Here is a 19,632-nt window from a genome sequence, read left to right as displayed (position 1 = left end):
TGCGGCAGAAATTAGACAGCAAATCCTCAAAGTGGTAACCACACACTTTTCAAGTGATAGCTGATGAATGGCACAGTTCAAAAGGCTGAAGATTAGCCAAACTATATCTAGGCCATTTCTCGTTCACTTTAATCCTGAAACACATTAAATGTATAATTACACAGCTGAAGAAAAATGTTTCAGATTAGCATAACAAAAAAAAACTAAACAAAAAAAAACATGCAAGACTGGGAGCTACTGAGACTTCAATGGTGGAGAAGGAAATCTGGTAATTAACAACACTTCTCGCCGCTCTATCACGGGTGAGATAACTCGCAGCCAAGCAGTTGTGCTCCAAGCTGTGACAGCTAGCTAAGAGGTCGGACTGTCTACAAATATGAAACGCAGAAAGCAAGGCTACAGCTTAACCTCTATTAACTTGCAGGCATTTGGACAAGTTGAGAGCTTCAAGTGCAACAAAGCCTACATGCAATTAGCCCTTCCATAAAACTAGGCCAAAGTGAATGGGAAAAAATTTGGTAGAGCAGTGGTCCGCAACTGGCTGGTCGTGACCCAAAAAGGGGGCAGGTTTTTCCCGGTCACGGACATTGAAGAAAAACAATGCAAATGCTTAAAGCTACACTGTGTGATATTTTCTCCCATCTAGTGGTGTAAAGGTATATGACATCCAGTGAATAATTGTTTCTGCTCCTCTCAATTTCGATTTCGTTTCAACTCCTACGGTGGCCGATTTAGTCATGGCTTTCAGTTCGACCTCTTCGGTGAGTGTTGCGTCAACTCAAGTGATGAGGTAATTTTTGAAAACTATTATAATTTGCAGTTATTTAATTTACCAAATGATCTATGATCAAGTTAATCTATGTAAAATGAATAATAGAACTGAATAATAACCAGTTCATTGCTAACATCAGCTCTTAGTTAAGTAACTTTTATCAGTGCTATCATTATTCTGTATATTGTACAACACCACTAGCGTAAGGCAAACAAATTATAATGCAATTAAAATATTAATCTCATGTTATCCGTCATAGAACACGGATTTATGTTATAAGGTAAACAATACTTTTTCATCATTGACGCGAGGAAAACTATCCTAGACGTCGTTCTAGTGTTATGCACAGCCCCATGATATAATTAGCCAAGCAACAATAAAACTTCCAATATACACAAATAGGCTGAATTAATATTACCTGTCGAGAAGAAAGCAGGCAATGTCGGCGTTCTTTTTAAAATCGTTGCTCATGAGCTCTTTCCATCTTGGAAAGGCCACTCCAGTATTTACTTTTTTGTCTTGTTGATTTGCCTGTCGCGTTGCCGTCTTAATTCTCTTTTCCGCTTCCTTGGCGACTCTGATACAAATCCCGCAATGTTACTAGGTCCCCGACCGGGGTCGAATTCGGTAATCAATTCCGGGATGTGGTTGCTTTCACACAGAAGGCGACCCGGCAGTGTTCCGGGAATATTGCGGGTCCGACGTGCAGTTAGAAAGGGGCTTAAGAGTGATCCTCCATCATCATATAGCAGCCTCAAGCAATCCTCCTCTTCACATTCGACACAGTGCCATCGAGTGTAAAAACGCGAAAAGCGAAGCTTGAATTTACGGGTATGTCCCTCTTTGGCAAATGTACTTTCAAGATGGAGGAGCAACATGGCGACCGCCATCCGAACCCTCAACACTTATGTATTTTCAATGGTATATTATAAAATTATGAGAATGCATTATTACTTGAAATAAGTAAATATACATTAATGAGCACATATATTTTTGAAAGAACTAAGTGATTTTAGCTAAGAATAAACTAAAAAAGTTACACAGTGTAGCTTTAATGCAAATAACCACCGAATCATACATAGGATAGCAAAACAATTAGGCTTATCAACTTTTAAAAAGGAAGCACAAAATAGTTCCCTTATGTATGGTTGCTGATGTCAAAGGCCATGTGACCATGTACAAACACTACAATTTTTGTAGTGCGTTAGGTTGCCATCTTGATTAAAGGTCCCGTTCTTCGCGTGTTTTCGAAGCTTTGATTATGTTTACAGCAGTGATGGAGTACTCGAGTCCTGGACTCGGACTCGAGTCCGACTCGAGTCCTTATTCTCTGGAATCGAGTCCGACTCGAGACTCCATTCTCTGGACTCGTGACTCGACTTAGACTCGCGGACTGATGACTCGTACTTGGACTCAAGTCTCATGGATATAAAATCAGACTTGAGGATTTATCAAATGAATTATGTTGTTTCTGACTAAATAGGTTATAAAATTTGATATAAGATGTTACACTTTTCCTGTTTCGGGCTCCAAGACCAGTCGTGAACCGTGATCTTTTTTTCCCCTCACAGACGCTGCTACTGCTCGCTCTCCTTGCTTGACAACACACTCACTGACGTCACTCACTTTACGCGCATTCTCCTGCATTATTCGCGGTCTAAATGTTGTCATTAGGAAAATTCAGAAACTATTATTGACTAATGCATGTATGATAATAAACAGAGGAAGCTAGGGTTGTGCGATGTCTGCCTATTTGTTATCAGACGTCGACGATGTCTACGTACAGTGAAGCGAATGTACAGTGACGGGACATAACTGCCAGATTCAAACTATGCTTTCTGCAATGGCTGGCGCTGAGCCAAAGACGGACGCGATCAGCGCTTAATCCCGTTTATGTTTATTTTAGATTTCATTCAGATATTTAAATACACATAATTTATAGCAAAATAATACATTTATAGTTTGTAAAATACACAAATGTGTCTATGGAAGCAGCAAACAATCCTTTCAAATGTATACAGTACAGGCTAAAGGTTTGGACACATTGCTGTATTATTTGAAAGAAGTTTCTTCTGCTCATCAAGCCTGCATTTATTTGACAAAAATACAGAAAAAAATGTAATATTGTGATATATTATTACAATTTAAAATATTTTGTTTTCAATTTATTATACTTTAAATTATCATTTATTTCTGTGATAAAAGCTGAATTTTCAGGATCGTTACTCCAGTCTTCAGTGATCATGATCCTTCAGAAATCATTCTCATATGAGGATTTATTATGAGTGTTGGAAACAGTTCTGCTGCCTAATATATTTGATGAATAAAAGGTTCAAAAGAATTATTCAAAATAAAAACATATTTTCTAATCATATAAATCTCTTTCACTGTCACTTTTTATCAATTTAACACAACCTTGCTGAATAAAATTATTGATTTATTTCAAAAAAAGAAAGAAAAAAAAATGACTGACCCCAAATTACTGACCAGTAGTGTATATTGTTGATACAAAAGAGTTCTATTTTTTAAAAATGTGCTTCTTTTTTTTCTTTTTTCTTTTTTCACTTTTTATTCATCAAAGTATTATAAAAAAGTATCACAGGTTATCGAAAAATATTAAGCAGCAGAACTGTTTCCAACTTTAATAATGAATCATCATTATTATAATGATTTCTTAAGGACAATGTGACACTGAAGACTGGAGGAATGATACTAAAAATTCAGCTTTGCATCACAGAAATAAATGATAATTTAAAGTATAAATAATTGGACGGGACTCGAGCCTCGACTAACATGAACTCAGGTAATGGTGACTCGACTTGGACTCTTCTTTGGTGACTCGGACTTAGACTCGGAACACTGGGACTCGAGACTCGACTCAGACTCGACAGTTGGTGACTCGACTACAACACTGGTTTACAGTGTGCAATATAACATGAGTTCATGTTTTGCGTGTAAAAAAACACAGTATTTTTCACACAATTGACTTAACTGTACAGCGCTGTTTTCTCTGTCCTAAAAACGGCCTGATGATTTCCTTGTTCTATGAAGTCCCTCCTTCAGAAACACGTAACAAGTTCTGATTGGGCCAGCGCTTCCCGTGTTGTGATTGGACAGCAGCTTAGCGCACTTTGCCCGGAAAGGTCCCGCCTCTTACCATAACGGGGAGATGCAAGCACTGAATGCGCGCTCTTCTCCACGTGGGAGAGCAACAAGACCGTTGCAACATTACACACTGACTAAAGTTTGAAAGATGGAATCGCGAAGAACGGGACCTTTAACGTTACAATAGTATGAAGCAGAGCAGGACCGAGTGTTGTGGAGCTGAGCACGGCTGCTGGAGCGATTGTTAATGAGATGAACAACACACGCCTCGCGAGCAGCGGGACTATTATTATGATGGGACACAGTTTCCGGGCGCCGGCGCTATTTCCGCTTTTCCGGTCATGAGTATGAGGTAACGCTGCTCTGTTTATCATATTAAGCCCCGTTTCCACCAAAATTACCCGGAACAATTTGTACCAGGAACTTTTTTACAGGAACTTTTCTCCCCCCCAGACCTGCAGCTGTCTGCGTTTCGACCGCGATAAAGTTCCGAGAAGATTAGGCAAATTAGTCCGGTGATGTAGGACTGCGCGCGACTGCTCCTCCAAATCAGTGAAGGACATGTAATCATTTGTGTGTGTAACGTTACCGATTGAAAGATTTAGTGAACTGTTTACATGAGACGTTATCTAAACCGATCTGGTGTTTACATGTGATGACTTTCAATCGCAATCATTTTGTCACATGCAGTTTGTCTGCCGCACCAAAAATGTCAACGCTGTTTTCTCCAGCAGCTGGAGTGTGTTAACTGTAGCCATAGCAACTCTTAACGGCCACCAGGACTAGTATTATTTATAGCTATTTGTTGTAAAGTGTAATAATCATCTCAGAAAAAAAAATCTTCTGTCAGGCGCAGTTAAAGTAAAAACTGCCTGGGGCAATATACGCTGTGTCATTACTCCAACATTATATTCATAACTTATGAAATAAAAAGTTTACCCCTCAGAAAAATGTACTTTCCTCTCTTGTCAACATGAGCGCGGCGCGCGCCGTCACGTCATGTAAGGACACACACTTAAAAGTAATCGGTCAGGTCGTTTACATGGTGAAAAAAAATTAATAACGAGTATGGAAGAGATTCAAGCTGTGCTGCTTTTGCTGGTTATGTATAGGTTTACTAAAGAGGTAATTAACAACGACAGAAAAGAGCACTAATATGCAGATTCAGCAGCATGCAGCTGCAGCATATTCAGAAAGCTTGTAAAGCTAGATTTAAAATGACAATGTATATTATTATCAGCTATTACGGACATTGCACGTGAGATGGCTGAGACGACCGCGCGCCACCAGACAGAGAGCAAGACTGATATTTACTGAACGCAGAACGAACCTCGCAAAAGACTTTTAAAAATGCCGGTTGAACTGCGTGAGCTCAACCAATCAGCATGTTCAGCGCCCAAGTCCCGCCCTCGAAAGTTCCTGAACTTTGAAAAAGTACTACCTCGCGAGCAGGGCCGTTTGGAGGGGGAAATATTTACCCGGAACTTCAATTTTACCCTGGTTCCTGCGGTCTAAACACACGAAGTACCACCCAAAGTTCCTAGTTCCTGGGTAAAGTTCCTGTGGTGGAAACGGGGCTTTAGATACATCTGAGTGTGTTTAAAATTATGTTATGGCGATACTCTGTGCGTTCGCTCAGCGGCTGCTGTGACACTTGATCACACTGCTAAGAGTAAAGCGTTTCTGTAGCCTAGAAATCTAGACGCACCCTAGCGGCAGCAAATTTAATTTGCCCGCAAGTGTGGTCTAGCAACTCTCAATACCCATCTGAGCTGTATTCCTCAGAATCTGGACAGCCCAATCACATCGTGTATAGAGTCGGCGGGCGGGGCCATAATGACGACGGCCGAGTTGCGTTTGCGTGCTTCTAGTAACACAGAAACTGGCGAACGGCGGCGGTCTTTCGAGTCAGCTCTGGCCGCGCCTCCGGAAGACTTGGAGTTAAGCTTTTCTCTGAGAAAAGAACAAAGAGCGGCACTGAAGTCATTCTTAAAAAGGGAAGATGTGTTCGGAGTTTAGCCGACCGGATATGGCGAATGTTTAATCAGGCAGCGAGCTCCCCTTCACCGCCGTTGCTCCGGTTGGTGTAGCCGCAGCGCTATCCTATCCCGTGCAGAGGGAGTTTGAAAGACAACCGTTTATCCCGCCCCTCGGATTGAGCCCTGTCTATGGTGAGTTTCCAGACCAAACATCTTGATGTGGGTCTGGCTTGTCAGTCTAGCGTTTCTGCAGAATAAAACCGGAAAACCGAGGTTAACGGAGATATGATGCAATTGACAGACAACTCCCTCAGACGCTTTGCTCAGACATCCCGGCTCCTTGGTTAAAATAGCAATTTTCTCACAATTTACAAATAGTTGGAAACATTTGGGATACTGTAAGTACTCAAATGAACAAAATGGCCTAGTGGGTTTTGGATATTTTACTGAAAAAATACTACATAGTGCACCTTTAAAGCAGGGATGGAAATTAGCACCCGCCACCAGCCAAATGCGGGTGATTTTGAGTTGTGGCGGGTAAACTCGCTTCACCTACCGGCCACCGTGGCGGGTAAATAAAAATAGCATACTTTTTCCCCTCTTTATAAACTGCGTTCAGTGCATGCGAGTGCGGCCGTATGTCCGAATATGACCAGTCGTTTTCGCCGTCATTACCCAGATGTAGTGCCGGAAGACGCGAATAAGAACTCATGCTCGCGCTGAGAGAAGATCCGTCACTGTCATCCGGAAGCGCGCACCCGTCTCACAGCGCGCAAATATTGAGTTCTCTTTCAAGTCTTGTGCTTAAACAGACAAACTCACACAAAAAGTATGCCAACATGTTCATCTTGATGAGTATTCTAGCAGACATAGTCTGAATATGCCTTAAGTGAACTTTATACAGTCGTGAAAGATGACGCGTATCCTTCTATTAGGTCTTAAAGGGGAAGTAGCCTTTACTGCTGTCTGTTTAATGTCAAACAAAAGATAAGGACATCACTCACTGCTCTTGATTGAATAGCTTTTGTAAGTTAAATAAGGATTAATCTTTCATTTAAACTGTTAAATATGCAGTTCTTTTACATTTGATTACTTCATTCAATTTCTGTACCTTTCTGCAGGCCAGTAGACCTGTACATTATTATTTAATGTACACATGATTGAGGTCGAGTTAAACATTTTAGTTTGAATTTTATTTTTATACTGTAGGTTGTTGCAATGTGCTAAATACATATTTGCATAATTTGTAATTGATTTATTATTTGAAACTTTAATATTAATTAATGTAATTGCAATGCCTTGATTTTTAGTAAAGTTACACAGTCATAGCATCAGCCATAAATAGCAATGGATAATTGGCATAATTTCTTTTAGTGCTTCAGTTTCAGCCAATAATTTTTATTTTTGTGCATCCCTACTGACAATGTTCTGCTCGGTATGTCGTCAACACGCTTCAGGAGACGCCAAAACTAGTAGTTTCATTGTTGGTACTAAAAACCTAAAACTGGAAGCCATAAAAGACCACGAATCATCCAAATGCCACATCCAGGTAAAAAAAAAAAAAAGAGAGAACACAGAGCCCTACTCATTTAATGAAATGTATATCAGTTCATGGTTTGTGTATCATCAAGAGTGAAAAAATGTCAGTATTTCATTCTGATTTGAGATTAAATAAACAGCTTAAGTATTGTAGAGCTTGTAGTATTAATTTTCACGTGCAGTTACACATTGTCGGTTAAAAACAAGAAAGTGGCTGGTAAAAACACTGAGTGGCTGGTAGATTTTGAAATCCACCAGCCACAGTGGCCGGTGGACAAAAAAGTTCATTTCCATCCCTGCTTTAAAGTCTTTTAAATGTGCGCCGTTCGCCCTCCTCCATCACACCTCACATTGAACATTGCAACAGTGTTCTGTAGTACATTTGATTATTTTCATTTCTGCAGTATTTGAATAATAACCGACTGGTATGTGCTAACCAGAAAAACTTAACGCCATGTTTATTTCATATCTCTCTTCATTCTATTGCATTAGGTTGTGCTGTTGCTTGCAGTTTGTTTATTTGTTATTATTTTATTACTGACTTTTTACTTAGTTTTTTGTTTGTATATGCTGCCAATCATAGTTCTTTAAAAAAAATGAAATTCGGAATTGACAAAATCTGAATAAATCCAGAAAACGGCAATCGTTACACATTTACTTTTAAGAGAAATAATGCACTGCAATCTACAAACCGAAAACCACCACTAACATAGTAAAAATGCTGCTAATGTCCAAGCATTTAAAACAGATAATCAGAGGTAGTTAGCTCATAATCACAAAGCTTTCTGGTGTGATTAGATAAAGCTTTCACTAAGCATCAGTAATTAAATAATTACGGATCTCATAGGCTAAATTATTATTTACATAGAGACAGCACAAAGAACAAAAAAAACCAAGGTTTTGCTAAAAGTGAGTTTTTTTTTTTTTTGTCATTGGAACCAAAAGTTTAAAAAAAGAGCTGACCATTTGACCAATTCATTAAATTCCTGCTTGATTTCAAACTCACCCAGCTCTTTCCAGTTTTAAAACACATCTTATGAATTTCTATCCATTAAAAAAACACTGAGCTCCATTCACCGTGTAGGTGCCTTTACAAAACACCCAAAGCAAGCTCAGCGTGTCTGCTGCATGTCTATTGTAATCAATGAGTAAGCTTTAAGACACAACAACCACAAATCATCCATGCGTGTTCAGCAAAACTTCCCGGCGAATATTGAATGTACTGGCACTGAATTCAAACTTCATATGGCGTGGCAGAGCCATGAAGTTCGTGAAAGGCTCAAAGACCAAACTGATTGATGATGGTGTTAGTATTCCTGCAAACATAATGCTCCGTTTGTTCTGCATTTTGTGCTGAAAGAGCAGAGACGTGATTTGTGAAGCCTCCCTGCATTCATGAATAAATGCAACATTATGATTATTAACTCTATTAATGAAACTTCAAGGGAAACCTGAAGGACATTAGTTACCAGCAGCTCTGAATCATACAGTCTCAAAGGGAAAAGAACCAAGTAATGAAAACAATCTATCACAAAGATCGATTATACCACCTTCTCAGTACTGACAAACCATACTGTGGTACAACGCTTCCAATCATAAACGGAACACAAGTAAACCTAATATTACTGCGCTGAATAGTACTATTCATGAAGCTTATACCATTATACATCATTGTGTGAGTGTGTAAATTGTGTGCATGCTTGCATGGACCCTCTTCCGTTTATTCTGGCTATGGTTAGATCAACACCAACATTTTGTCTTTGTTGCAATACGAACCGCTGCTCCTTTTTTAAATCAATACAAAATCAATATTTTATTTAGGCTACAATAACAGCTCAATAACAAATAAGGGTGTTCCACGACTAGGGAAAAAAAAAAACTAGATAAAGTGCCAAGTTCTTAGAAATGAGATTTGTAGTCATGTTGGTTATTAAAAATTATGCAAATAAGAAAAAAATGTCATGTGGTGTAACTGTCAAGTAAAAACATGTTTCTTACACTTTGAATACACATCTTAATCGCTTTTTTCAAAAATATTTGTAATACATTTTTTAAATAAGAACAAATAAGTACATAAATAAGTTTAAGTTTATAGTTATTCAATAAATACAAAACACAACAAATTCAAAACTTTTATGAAATTCAAAATCAGTAATCTTTTGTCTATACTTTCATATATACATAAAAACACAAAATAAAATTCTAATTATTATAAATATAAAACTTTTGGAGAGCTGCACCACATGACATTTCAGGAGATATTTTGTTATTTTGTTGATTCTGCATGTTGGTTGCACACCACATGACTTTCACAGTCAAATGTTTTTTTTTCAAATATTAATAAGCACTAAAGCAGTTTGGTCCACAAAAAAAATCTAATTAGACATTAAAAACATGATAATCATAGGCATAAATTCACTTTAAGGATAAATTAAATTTGAATGTATTTTTGAATAAACTAAGGCTACGTTAGGAATGCAGGTAAATGTGGCCCAAATCTGATTTTATTACTCATGTGTGACAATCTGTTTTTGTCGTGACCGTGTGAACAGCTCAAACCACATGAAAACTTTTCAATTCTGATTTGGGCCACTTCCATATGCGGTCCTAAATCTGAAACACTAAATCTGATACAGGGCAGATGTTTTCCAAAGCGACCTCAGTCTGTAACAGTCAAACTGGAATTTGTACAAACTTTACGTCACTCTAGTTCAGCATTCGTCAGTTCTGCACTCTGTATGTAAGAAATGTATTTCAAATAATCAAAAAATGGCCCTGATATGTCACTAAGACATTAAGAAATCATGTTAATTCCAAATACTTATATCACTTATATAACAGTAGTCCAGCCAGGATACTGCCATTTAAAAGTTGTTGTTGCAGCCCTCAACTGATGTTGATGTTGACATGTTGTGTTTTGGCCTGAAGCTCCACCCTCCACCTATCGTCCAATCACAAAGTCGGTAGTGTTTTGGCATCCGGGTTGCCAGCTCTGCTCTAGTTACCGCAGCTACTAACATTCCTGCTGGATCCTGCAGCCTATCTGGCAACCTCGAGTCAGGGAGAAGGGGAGAGGGGATCCACCTGCAGTACCAGTTTTGGCCACAATCTTACATACACATCCTTTCATTTTTATCATACAATAAATTATTAAAGATTAAAACAGGATCTTCTCTCACTTAAACAACTCTCAAAACATAAGTGTTCTGTGCCAGGAAAGAAGTAGAAATAACTGAAAATCAGTTTTCTGAAACAAAACATTATAAATTGACCCTTTTCTCTTTTTACTGGTCTTAAAAGAGTCAAAAGATCCTATGAATGAACAAACCTGAAGTGTTCAATACACCTCTAATAATAATAGTTCAGTAATTGGGTAATAAATGTTGCCAGCTAGGGATGTCACGGTACCAAAATTCCAGTAGTCGGTACCAATACCATAAAAATGTTACGGTACTCTGTACCAATTTCGGTACCACAGCTAAATGTATAAAATTATAAAATAATAATAAAAGTTTATTATTAATGATAATTATTATTATAAGTAAATAATACATAAACATTTAAAGGCTGTATGCTGTTTGACTGTCATGATATGACAGTTTTCTCAAATGAAACAGTAAATTCTCATGAAGTTTATGCATTCGGCTGGTCATCCAAACTTCCATGCCAACGACACATTTGCATGCTTGGGAGCGTGAGCATGGCTGTGCCCTCAACTTCACAGCCGCATTTTTGCTCACAGCTGCATGTAGACAGATCAGCTCAAAATCAAAGACATGTGAGACTGATCGGCCGGCCGATCAATTCCGATCCCTGGCCGATCAATTGGTGCATCTCTACTTTTTGCAATATCTGGAACGGTTTTCAGCATGCCCGGGAGCCACCATCATTGGGGAACATAAACAGCATGGTACGTCGACAAATCAACTAATTTACCATACATTTCTGCAATCGAAATCCAGTCATTACAATAGGAATCCACAAGAACGGGAGTTTCGCAAGCTCATGAATCAAACTCGAATCGAATCATGACATTTATGTCAATGCCTAGCCCTAATATTTAGTACCTTGCAACACTTTTTGTGACCCTGATTGACTATGGCCAGATCGAAGAAAATCTGCAGGGGCCAAACAACAGACATTCACCCTGGCCTGGAAATGAGGCCCCAGAGACAGCAGCCAATCAGGATCCCTCAAACAGCTCCATCCATCCTCGCCGAGGCCTCGTGTGCGTCCTCAGCCCACGCGTCTATTCCCCTGAGACTAACAGCCAATAACACTGAGCTGATGGGAATAACAAACACACAAATAAAGGCTAGGCACGCACATATACGTGTCTGAGTGAAAGGACGTGCCCACCCGAAATAAAAAAAAAATTCTACGAGCCCCTAAGAGTAGATGCCTGATAAGATCTAGCGCATCGATTGCATACTAAAACCAAGCAATACCTCTATCCAACTGGCAATCTCTTGTCAGAGCCCTGACCTGCCAAATCCATCGCATAATATTACTGTCTGATACTCTGTGTAATGCGAGGCCACCGTCACCCCGGGTCTGATCACAAAACCAGCTTCGGTACAACGCGAAGACCGTCTCCCATCAGTCAAATTGACCACTCTAAAGACAAAGCAATAACGCAGTAAATTGCAAGGCGAGGAAGTCGCGCAGCAATCTGCAGGCTCATTTGGGCCCAGCGTCTCCTGGAGCGAAGCAGGATGAGAAGCCTGTTGTTTATTAGGAGCCCGTTTAAACCCTAATGCGCCGGGATCGAGCCGAATGCACGTCTGCATCGGCCCAGGGGGGATCCGTGAGAGCGGGCGAAAATGGGTGCCACTCAAACTGATGTACTATTTAAATAATGAAGCTCAAGCAGCAATGAGGGAGATATCTGATGAGGGGGCAGAGGGTCAGCTCTCAGGGGGGAGAACGCCTGCCACGTTTTAACTCTGATTTGCATTCATCACATAGAGAAATTGGACATGGCGCATCTGCCCCCCGACTTCATAAAATCAGTTCTGCGGATTCCTGTCATCAGAGAAAGGCACTTATGAACCCTTTTAAATTTTACAATAATCAGAGTGAAGGTCGACATTTTAGTTCCCATCAGGCTTGGAGCATGTGACTAACAGGTTTGAAATTAATGAATACGGTCTTTACAGTTCACTCAATCCCATAAGGTAAAGCATACATTTTTGATCATCCTCTAATTAAATGTAAAACCAAATATTAAAAATTATATAAATGTAGCATGTGGTAATCCCACTGTGATTTTAGAGGTACTGTTAAAGTAGGACTTAATGAGATGACACAAAGTCAAATCTTAGAATTATTATTAACCTTTATAAAAAATGAACAAGATAGCTCACGCAAAAATTAATCTTCTGTTATCATTTACTTATGTCATTCTATGCTTTCCCGGTTACCAATTTTAGAGTATGTTTACATGACAACAATGTACTAAAAACGGCAAAGTTATTATTTTGCGTTGTTTTGCGTACAGACGACAAAATCACCTTCACACGGATCCACGGAAAAAACTAAAAGTGCTATAACACTCCTATAGACTGAACACGTAATATGTGTTCACATCATCACATGATGTCACCGTTTTCACAAATTTGCATTTTAGTAGTTTTCACGGACACAATTTTGTTTATGTAATCTGTTTGAAAAGAGTTTGAATGTCAGGTGTTCGTGGGCGTATCATTATCCACTAATGCGCATGGAGCGTGCATTCTTTTGAAAGTCAAATACTGACGCGAGTTTCCCCGCCCACATCAATTTGAAAAAACAATACCCAACATTATTAAAAAGTTTAGTGCATGTATTTTACATTGTTTTGAGAAACAGTGAGGAATAATCCCGGAATAGTAATGGATCCAGCTGAGGATTGTGAGGTAAGTATATTTTGTTAGTATCTATGTAATTCCCAAAATAAATTATATTTTAAAGTATATTAAAATAGAAAACCTTAATTTTAAATTGTAATAATATTTCACAATATTAATGTTTTTCTGTAATTTTAATCAAATAAATGCAGGCATGAGCATGAGACTTTTAAAAACATTAAAAATAGAAATGTGTCTAATCTTTTGACCGGTACTGTATATAATTTAAAATATAATAGGCCTAAACAAAATTTGGTTTACATGTTGTGCAGTATCATGTTTTCTGTTAAGAGTGGACATTATATTAAGGTTGATTCAATAGTTGATCCTGTTATCAGTATCCTCACAGATGTGTTTTTTGTTTTTCTTTTATCTCACAGATTTGAGGGTCATAGTGACCTGATACTGGCCCACATAAGAAATTGTGCCTTTGGCTCTCACTTTATATTGTTTAGTATATTCTAAATAAACTGCAAAAAATACATTTATTTTGTCCTGTTTTGTCCTCATATTCTTGTAGTTCCCTCTCAGTCACATACCTGACTCAAAGGCATTCATTATGCAGCTCATTATGCGGTTCTTTTGTCCTCTCAGGTGTGACTCAAACTTCAAAAACTCTAGGCAACAACATCCATTAGTCAAAAGTTGGGTGCACATTTACTGTGTTTTGTGGCCTTAATTCAGTGACTTAAATTTGTAGTTTTTTCAAAAACCTTGCATAAACGTTCAAAATTACAAGCATGGACATACATGTTGTTTGCATATTACGGTAGCCCAGTTTGTGATGTATACAGTGTAATGAAACTTTTGTCATTTATATGTTTATTAGCAACTGAAAAAAGCACAAATGTCAGAGCATATCAAAACTTCTAAAGGGCCCCAAAGCTGTAAAGACCTGGAGGATTTAACTGATTAAAATTGACAGTAAAAACTTTTATACTGTTTAAAGCAGCTGTCCATAACTTTTTTGTGTTCAAGATTTATAAAAAATGTATAATGAGAATGTACAATATAAATCCATTTTCCAAACCGTGTTTTTGTCTTACCCTGAATCATTATGGTACACTTATAATAAGTATTTATATTGGGACTATTTCAGGTAAGACCGGTAGGTACCGCTGCGGAGGAGCACAGTACCTGCGTGATCAGCCATAGACATAAACTGAGAGAAGTAGATCCGGCTGTAATGTTCTTCCGCAAGTCGCATGCAGTTCTGTTTATTAACCACTAGAGTGCAAAAAGTTACAGACTGCAGCTTTAAAGGTCCCGTTCTTCGCGATTCCATCTTTCGAACTTTAGTTAGTGTGTAATTTTGCTGTTAGAGCATAAATAATACCTGTAAAATTATAAAGCTCAAAGTTCAATGCCAAGTGAGATATTTCATTTAACAGAAGTTCCCTTTCAAAGCCTACAGCGAACGTCCGGTTTGGACTACAGCAGGAAGTGCAGGGATGTAATGACGTCACTAGAACCGTTTGTTTCCCACAAGAACACGCAAAATAGGGGGCGTTCTTCGCGATTCCATCTTTCAAACTTTAGTCAGTGTGTAATGTTGCAACGGTCTTGTTGCTCTCCCACGTGGAGAAGAGCGCGCATTCAGTGCTTGCATCTCCCCGTTATGGTAAGAGGTGGGACCTTTCCGGGCAAAGTGCGCTAAGCTACTGTCCAATCACAACACGGGAAGCGCTGGCCCAATCAGAACTCGTTGCTTGTTTCTGAAGGAGGGACTTTGGAAAACAAGGAAATCATCAGGCCATTTTTAGGACAGAGGAAACAGCGCTGTACAGATAAGTAAATTGTGTGAAAAATACTGTTTTTACACGCGAAACATTAACTGATGTTATATTGCACACTGTAAACATTATCAAAGCTTCAAAAACACGCGAAGAATGGGACCTTTAAAAATATATATATATAATAATAAAAAAATCTGTTGCAAATTAATGCTGTTCTTTTGAACTTTCGCTTTAGGAAAAAAAAAATCCCAGAAAACTTTTAACCAGCGAAATTGATAATAATAATAGGAAATGTTTCTTTTGCACTAAATCAGCATATTAGAATAATTTCTGAAGAATCATGTGAATGAAGGCTGAAGTTATGGCTCCTGAAAATTACATTTTAAAATATATTAAACTAGAAAACAGTTATTTAAAGTTGTAAAAATATTTCACAATATTACTCTTTTTAACACTTAAATAAATTGTTTAATGTTCTTTTAATGCAGCTTTGGTCAGCATAAGAGATTTCTTTAAACGCCTTAAAAACCTTTTGAATATTAGTGTACATTATTTTTATCTGTCAAAATAATTGTAAAGCATTTTAAATTATACATTTTGGTTATCAATTCAAACTTTGAAAAGCAGCATGAACATTTTTAGCAAAACATCTCCTTATGTGTTCCATGAAATAAAGCAAATCTTGTGAGTAACAAAACAAAAAACATGAGGATGAAAAAAAGAAGGTTTCCATCCCTTTAGGCTATACCTTTTCGTAATACTTTACTTACCTGCTCAAGTAGTTTTCTGTATCTCTGGGTGGCTTGCTGGATTAGATCCCGCACTGTCCATCCTTCCTTACATGGGACAACAACACCAGTCCTTCCAAAATTCACTGTCACTTTCATTTTTAATCCAGAAAGGGGATGATCGATCCAGATGTGTGTCTAAACAAACTCCAGTAGCAGCAGGTGTGTGTGTGTGTGCTTGTGTATCTCTCCAGCCAGGCTGCACACTGGTTTTCTGCATCAAACTTTACAGCATCAAAGACGGCATGATACTATGCAAAGAAAAACAAATACTGTAAGTCAAATAAATAAAGTAATAAAGATGTTTAATAGCAAGAAAGCAGTTTTTACTAAACTGTTTAATAAAACAGCATGGGCAGACACTGTGCGTTGAATGGCAACAGCTGGTAGGAAAGTTAAACAAAGTCTGTGCACTAATAAAGATGTCAATTGATAATTTTCGGACTAGTTTTATTATTACAGTCATGGATGAGGGTGGTTGGTGTCCCGTTGACTTGCTGAACTCAGATGGCTAACTGGTTAGCCTAACACTTTCACTTTTTAAACTCATCGCAAACTCTTAAAACAATAAAAAAAACACCGAGACCAAACGTTAAACAGGTATACAGTTCGTGTGCGTCTATTTAGATTTCATATCAAACCTGTTTTGCACTTACTTGGAAAATAAAATATGGAGAGGCGAGCAGGTTAGCGGCAAAAACTTTGGCGACGTGTTGTTGAATACCCTCACAAATCATGCAGTCATGCTGTCTTTATACAATTACCCACTTTATCGAAGATCCACAGGACAAGCGAGCATTTACTAAAGACACTGAACATGTGTGGCTGGCGTTCGCATCAGTATTTTGCCCGGATGGAGTTGCATGTCTTTCGCCATACCTAAAGTTCCCGAGCAGCCTCCAGCAGTGTTATCCCAACATACAGAGCGGGGCCACACAACTTTATTAAAGGGCCAGAACACATCTGCACATGATGGACCACTGCAGGACACGACGCACTTATCTATATGCAAAATATGTTATAATAGCCAGGCTACCAACATATAATGTACCCATTTCACATCACTACAATGTGCTCTTTTGTTAAAGGTAACCATGAGCCATACCCTAATTGTGTTAATAGATAAAATTAAATAAAATCTTGTCTTCTGATTATGCCATGTTACAGTCACCATGAAATAATTTTTAATGAATATTGCAGTATTTATTATAAATTATTTATATGCGCACGTTATTTATTTAGGCTATTTTAATTCATGCACAATTGTAATCTTCAATCAAAATGTCTTCTTCCTCTTCTCAGATGTGTCTCGGCATGAGGGAGGGAAAACCGATCACGATGGGTGTTTCTCAAACCAAAGGCTGCATCCTACAAAGGCTGCATATTTTGGCTGCCACGTCGTCAAAAGTCACTGAAGGCCGTCTCAATTTGAAGGATCTTGAAAGGCAGCCTTCGTTTCCCGACCTTCATTCAGCCTGTTTTACATTGGATGTATCCTTCGTGGCCTTTAATCACCCACAATCCTTTGCTCATCTAAATAAATAAACTGATGGGAAATGAGTCAGTCAGATGGCTGTCACTATATTGCATTAATAAAGAAGCCAGTTATAAAGATTTGTAAAAAATAAAATAAAATAAAAAGGATTTTTTTTTTTTTTTAAATGAGGTTTCAATAGTATTTTCATGCCATGGCCATGAGGGCGGGAACGTGTGTGACGTAGCCATGTCTAACCCCTACTGCTTGGACTGGGATTCGAACCTGGGTCCACCAGCATGAGAGTCGGACGCTCTATCAAGGAGGCTAAAGGCTGCAACCTCAAGCATCAGTCGCTAGAGTATTTCTTGAGGTCAGAGGAGTGAGGTTTATTCGCACAGCAACTACTACTAGCTGGCCTCTGTTACACATGCACACTTACTAGACCATCTCATGGTAGTGTTTAATTGCTAAGGGAGGACACTAGCCTACAAGCCTCAGAAGGACGGATGCATCCTTATGATTGAGAAACACCCTAAGGCTGCATCTGAAATCGAATACTTACCTACTAATAGGCGAAAAACAGTGTGTGACAAAATAAGTACGTCAGAATACACAATAGGCCATGGGAGTGGATTTATGAATGAAAGTGAAGCAATGCAACTGACAATCATAATGGCTACTGTCAACTACCCCCACATTCTTCAAAATAACTTTGTTTGTGCTAAACAGAAGAAAGAACCTCATATGGGTTTGGAGTAAATTGAATTTGGATTGAGTACATTTTTTATTTTTTGTTAACTATTCCTTTAAGACACATTTATTATGCAAAAAAAAAGATAGCTTAACCAAACTGTTCCCAGGACTTTTTTTTATTTATTTATTTTTTAGTTGTGACGTGTATTAAATAAATGTGTGCAATTTATTAATTGTAATATTTTGGTTTCTGCAGTTGTCAATCCCTCCATCCTTCTGTCTATCCATTCATCCATTGCTTCATCCATCCTTCTGTCCATCCATCTGTCTGTGTGTTGATCACTGCTGGAGAGGAATAATGGGAAAATGGAACACACTCACTCTCTCATAAGAGATAAACACTGTACGCTGATAGATCAGTGAAACACAGTATAATTTATGCTTTCTGGGTCAAGAAATAAAACTTTGACTTGAAAAACTTTCAATTGCTAATGAGACCCTGAAGTGAATGCAGAAAATGTTGAGGTTGGTGTTGAATAATTAAAATGTGTTTAATGAAATAATAATATGTAATGCAGACATAATATTAGCTAGAGAAATAGATTTCATGAAAGAAGAATCAATGATAATTGTTGGACACTGGGGGCGGTTGCACCTGGAGCTTACAGTATTTTATCAAACCTTAATGTTATGCACGAGTTTGTGCAAGAATAGCTGGGCTACATGTTTTAATTGTGCAAATCAATTAATTGAGCAGCCTGTTTTCTGCAGAGATTCTTCACTCTTTGGGGGAATTATACTATATAGCTTTGCGCATGATTACACCATCAGCACATTTTATTTTTAGATACAAAACAAGCCAAGATCCCGAGATAATAGTAGGCTATTCTACAAAAACAATTCCCATTCCATTGTGATTCCGTTATAAACTCAGCCCTTGTTTATTTGCTGAAGTAAGATGGTTGAAAAGGTTTGTTCTGTTTCTTCCTCTACCCATCACTCATTTCTTTACAGCAGTCAAACAGAATCTTATCCTGTGTAAACAAAACCACAAAACAGCCCTCTCCTCTGCTCAGTTTCACTAATGCTAACTCTGTCTCCATGGCACTCAGCATAACATTAAAGTAAAGGTTTAGTGCAGGGCATTGCTCCCTAGGATTACAGGATTATAGTTATAGTGCTAGTAAGAAATAAGAGCAGGTCTAATTTTGTATGCATATCAAAAAAGCCTGCATGATTTTATGCATATCAAAAAGCTTCAGACATTTGATTGTAGGACAGTTCACCTAGAAACCTGGGGTTAATTGCTGTGTTTAAAAATACATTTTCAATTCTGTTATTATTCATCATGTCATTCTAAACTGTGATTTTTTTCTATGGAAAAAGATAATTTTAAATAAATTATGCAGTTTTCATGATTTTAAAATCATTATGTCTATGGAAAGTCCTCATAAAACATGAAAATACAACGTGTCCGTGTGTGTGCGTGCGTGTGTGTGTGTGTGTGTGTGTGTGTGTGGGGCCTGGTAATCCCTACATTATGGGGTCAAAATGTCCCCACAAAGATGGCAATATCCAAAATCCTTGTCCTTGTGGGGACATTTTTAGGTCCCCATGAGGAAAACATCTTATAAATCACACAGAAGGAGTTTTTT

The 19,632-nt window shown here is 38.2% G+C and overlaps 1 protein-coding gene across 4 annotated transcripts in view; it reads right to left on the bottom strand.

The window, feature by feature from the left end:
- pard3bb (par-3 family cell polarity regulator beta b) overlaps positions 1-16,736 on the bottom strand; it is a 460,252-nt gene extending 443,516 nt beyond the window's left edge. For 3 of the 4 annotated variants that reach the window (XM_067443470.1, XM_067443472.1, XM_067443473.1), the window contains exons 1-2: positions 16,464-16,707; positions 15,790-16,058 (exon numbers count right to left, since the gene is read on the bottom strand). In XM_067443470.1, the coding sequence (XP_067299571.1) occupies positions 15,790-15,906 (117 nt within the window). In that variant the 5' untranslated portion in view covers positions 15,907-16,058; positions 16,464-16,707. Of the gene's footprint in view, positions 1-15,789; positions 16,059-16,463 lie in introns of all 4 variants that reach the window. The other variant, XM_067443471.1, reaches the window with a different exon arrangement.
- Positions 16,737-19,632: the final 2,896 nt, after the last annotated feature.

This window comes from Pseudorasbora parva, chromosome 5, assembly GCF_024679245.1.
Source record: "Pseudorasbora parva isolate DD20220531a chromosome 5, ASM2467924v1, whole genome shotgun sequence".
Classification (NCBI taxonomy): domain Eukaryota; kingdom Metazoa; phylum Chordata; class Actinopteri; order Cypriniformes; family Gobionidae; genus Pseudorasbora; species Pseudorasbora parva.
The sequence above is the reverse complement of the archived record's forward strand: the minus strand, read 5'-3'. Positions and strand labels throughout refer to the sequence as shown.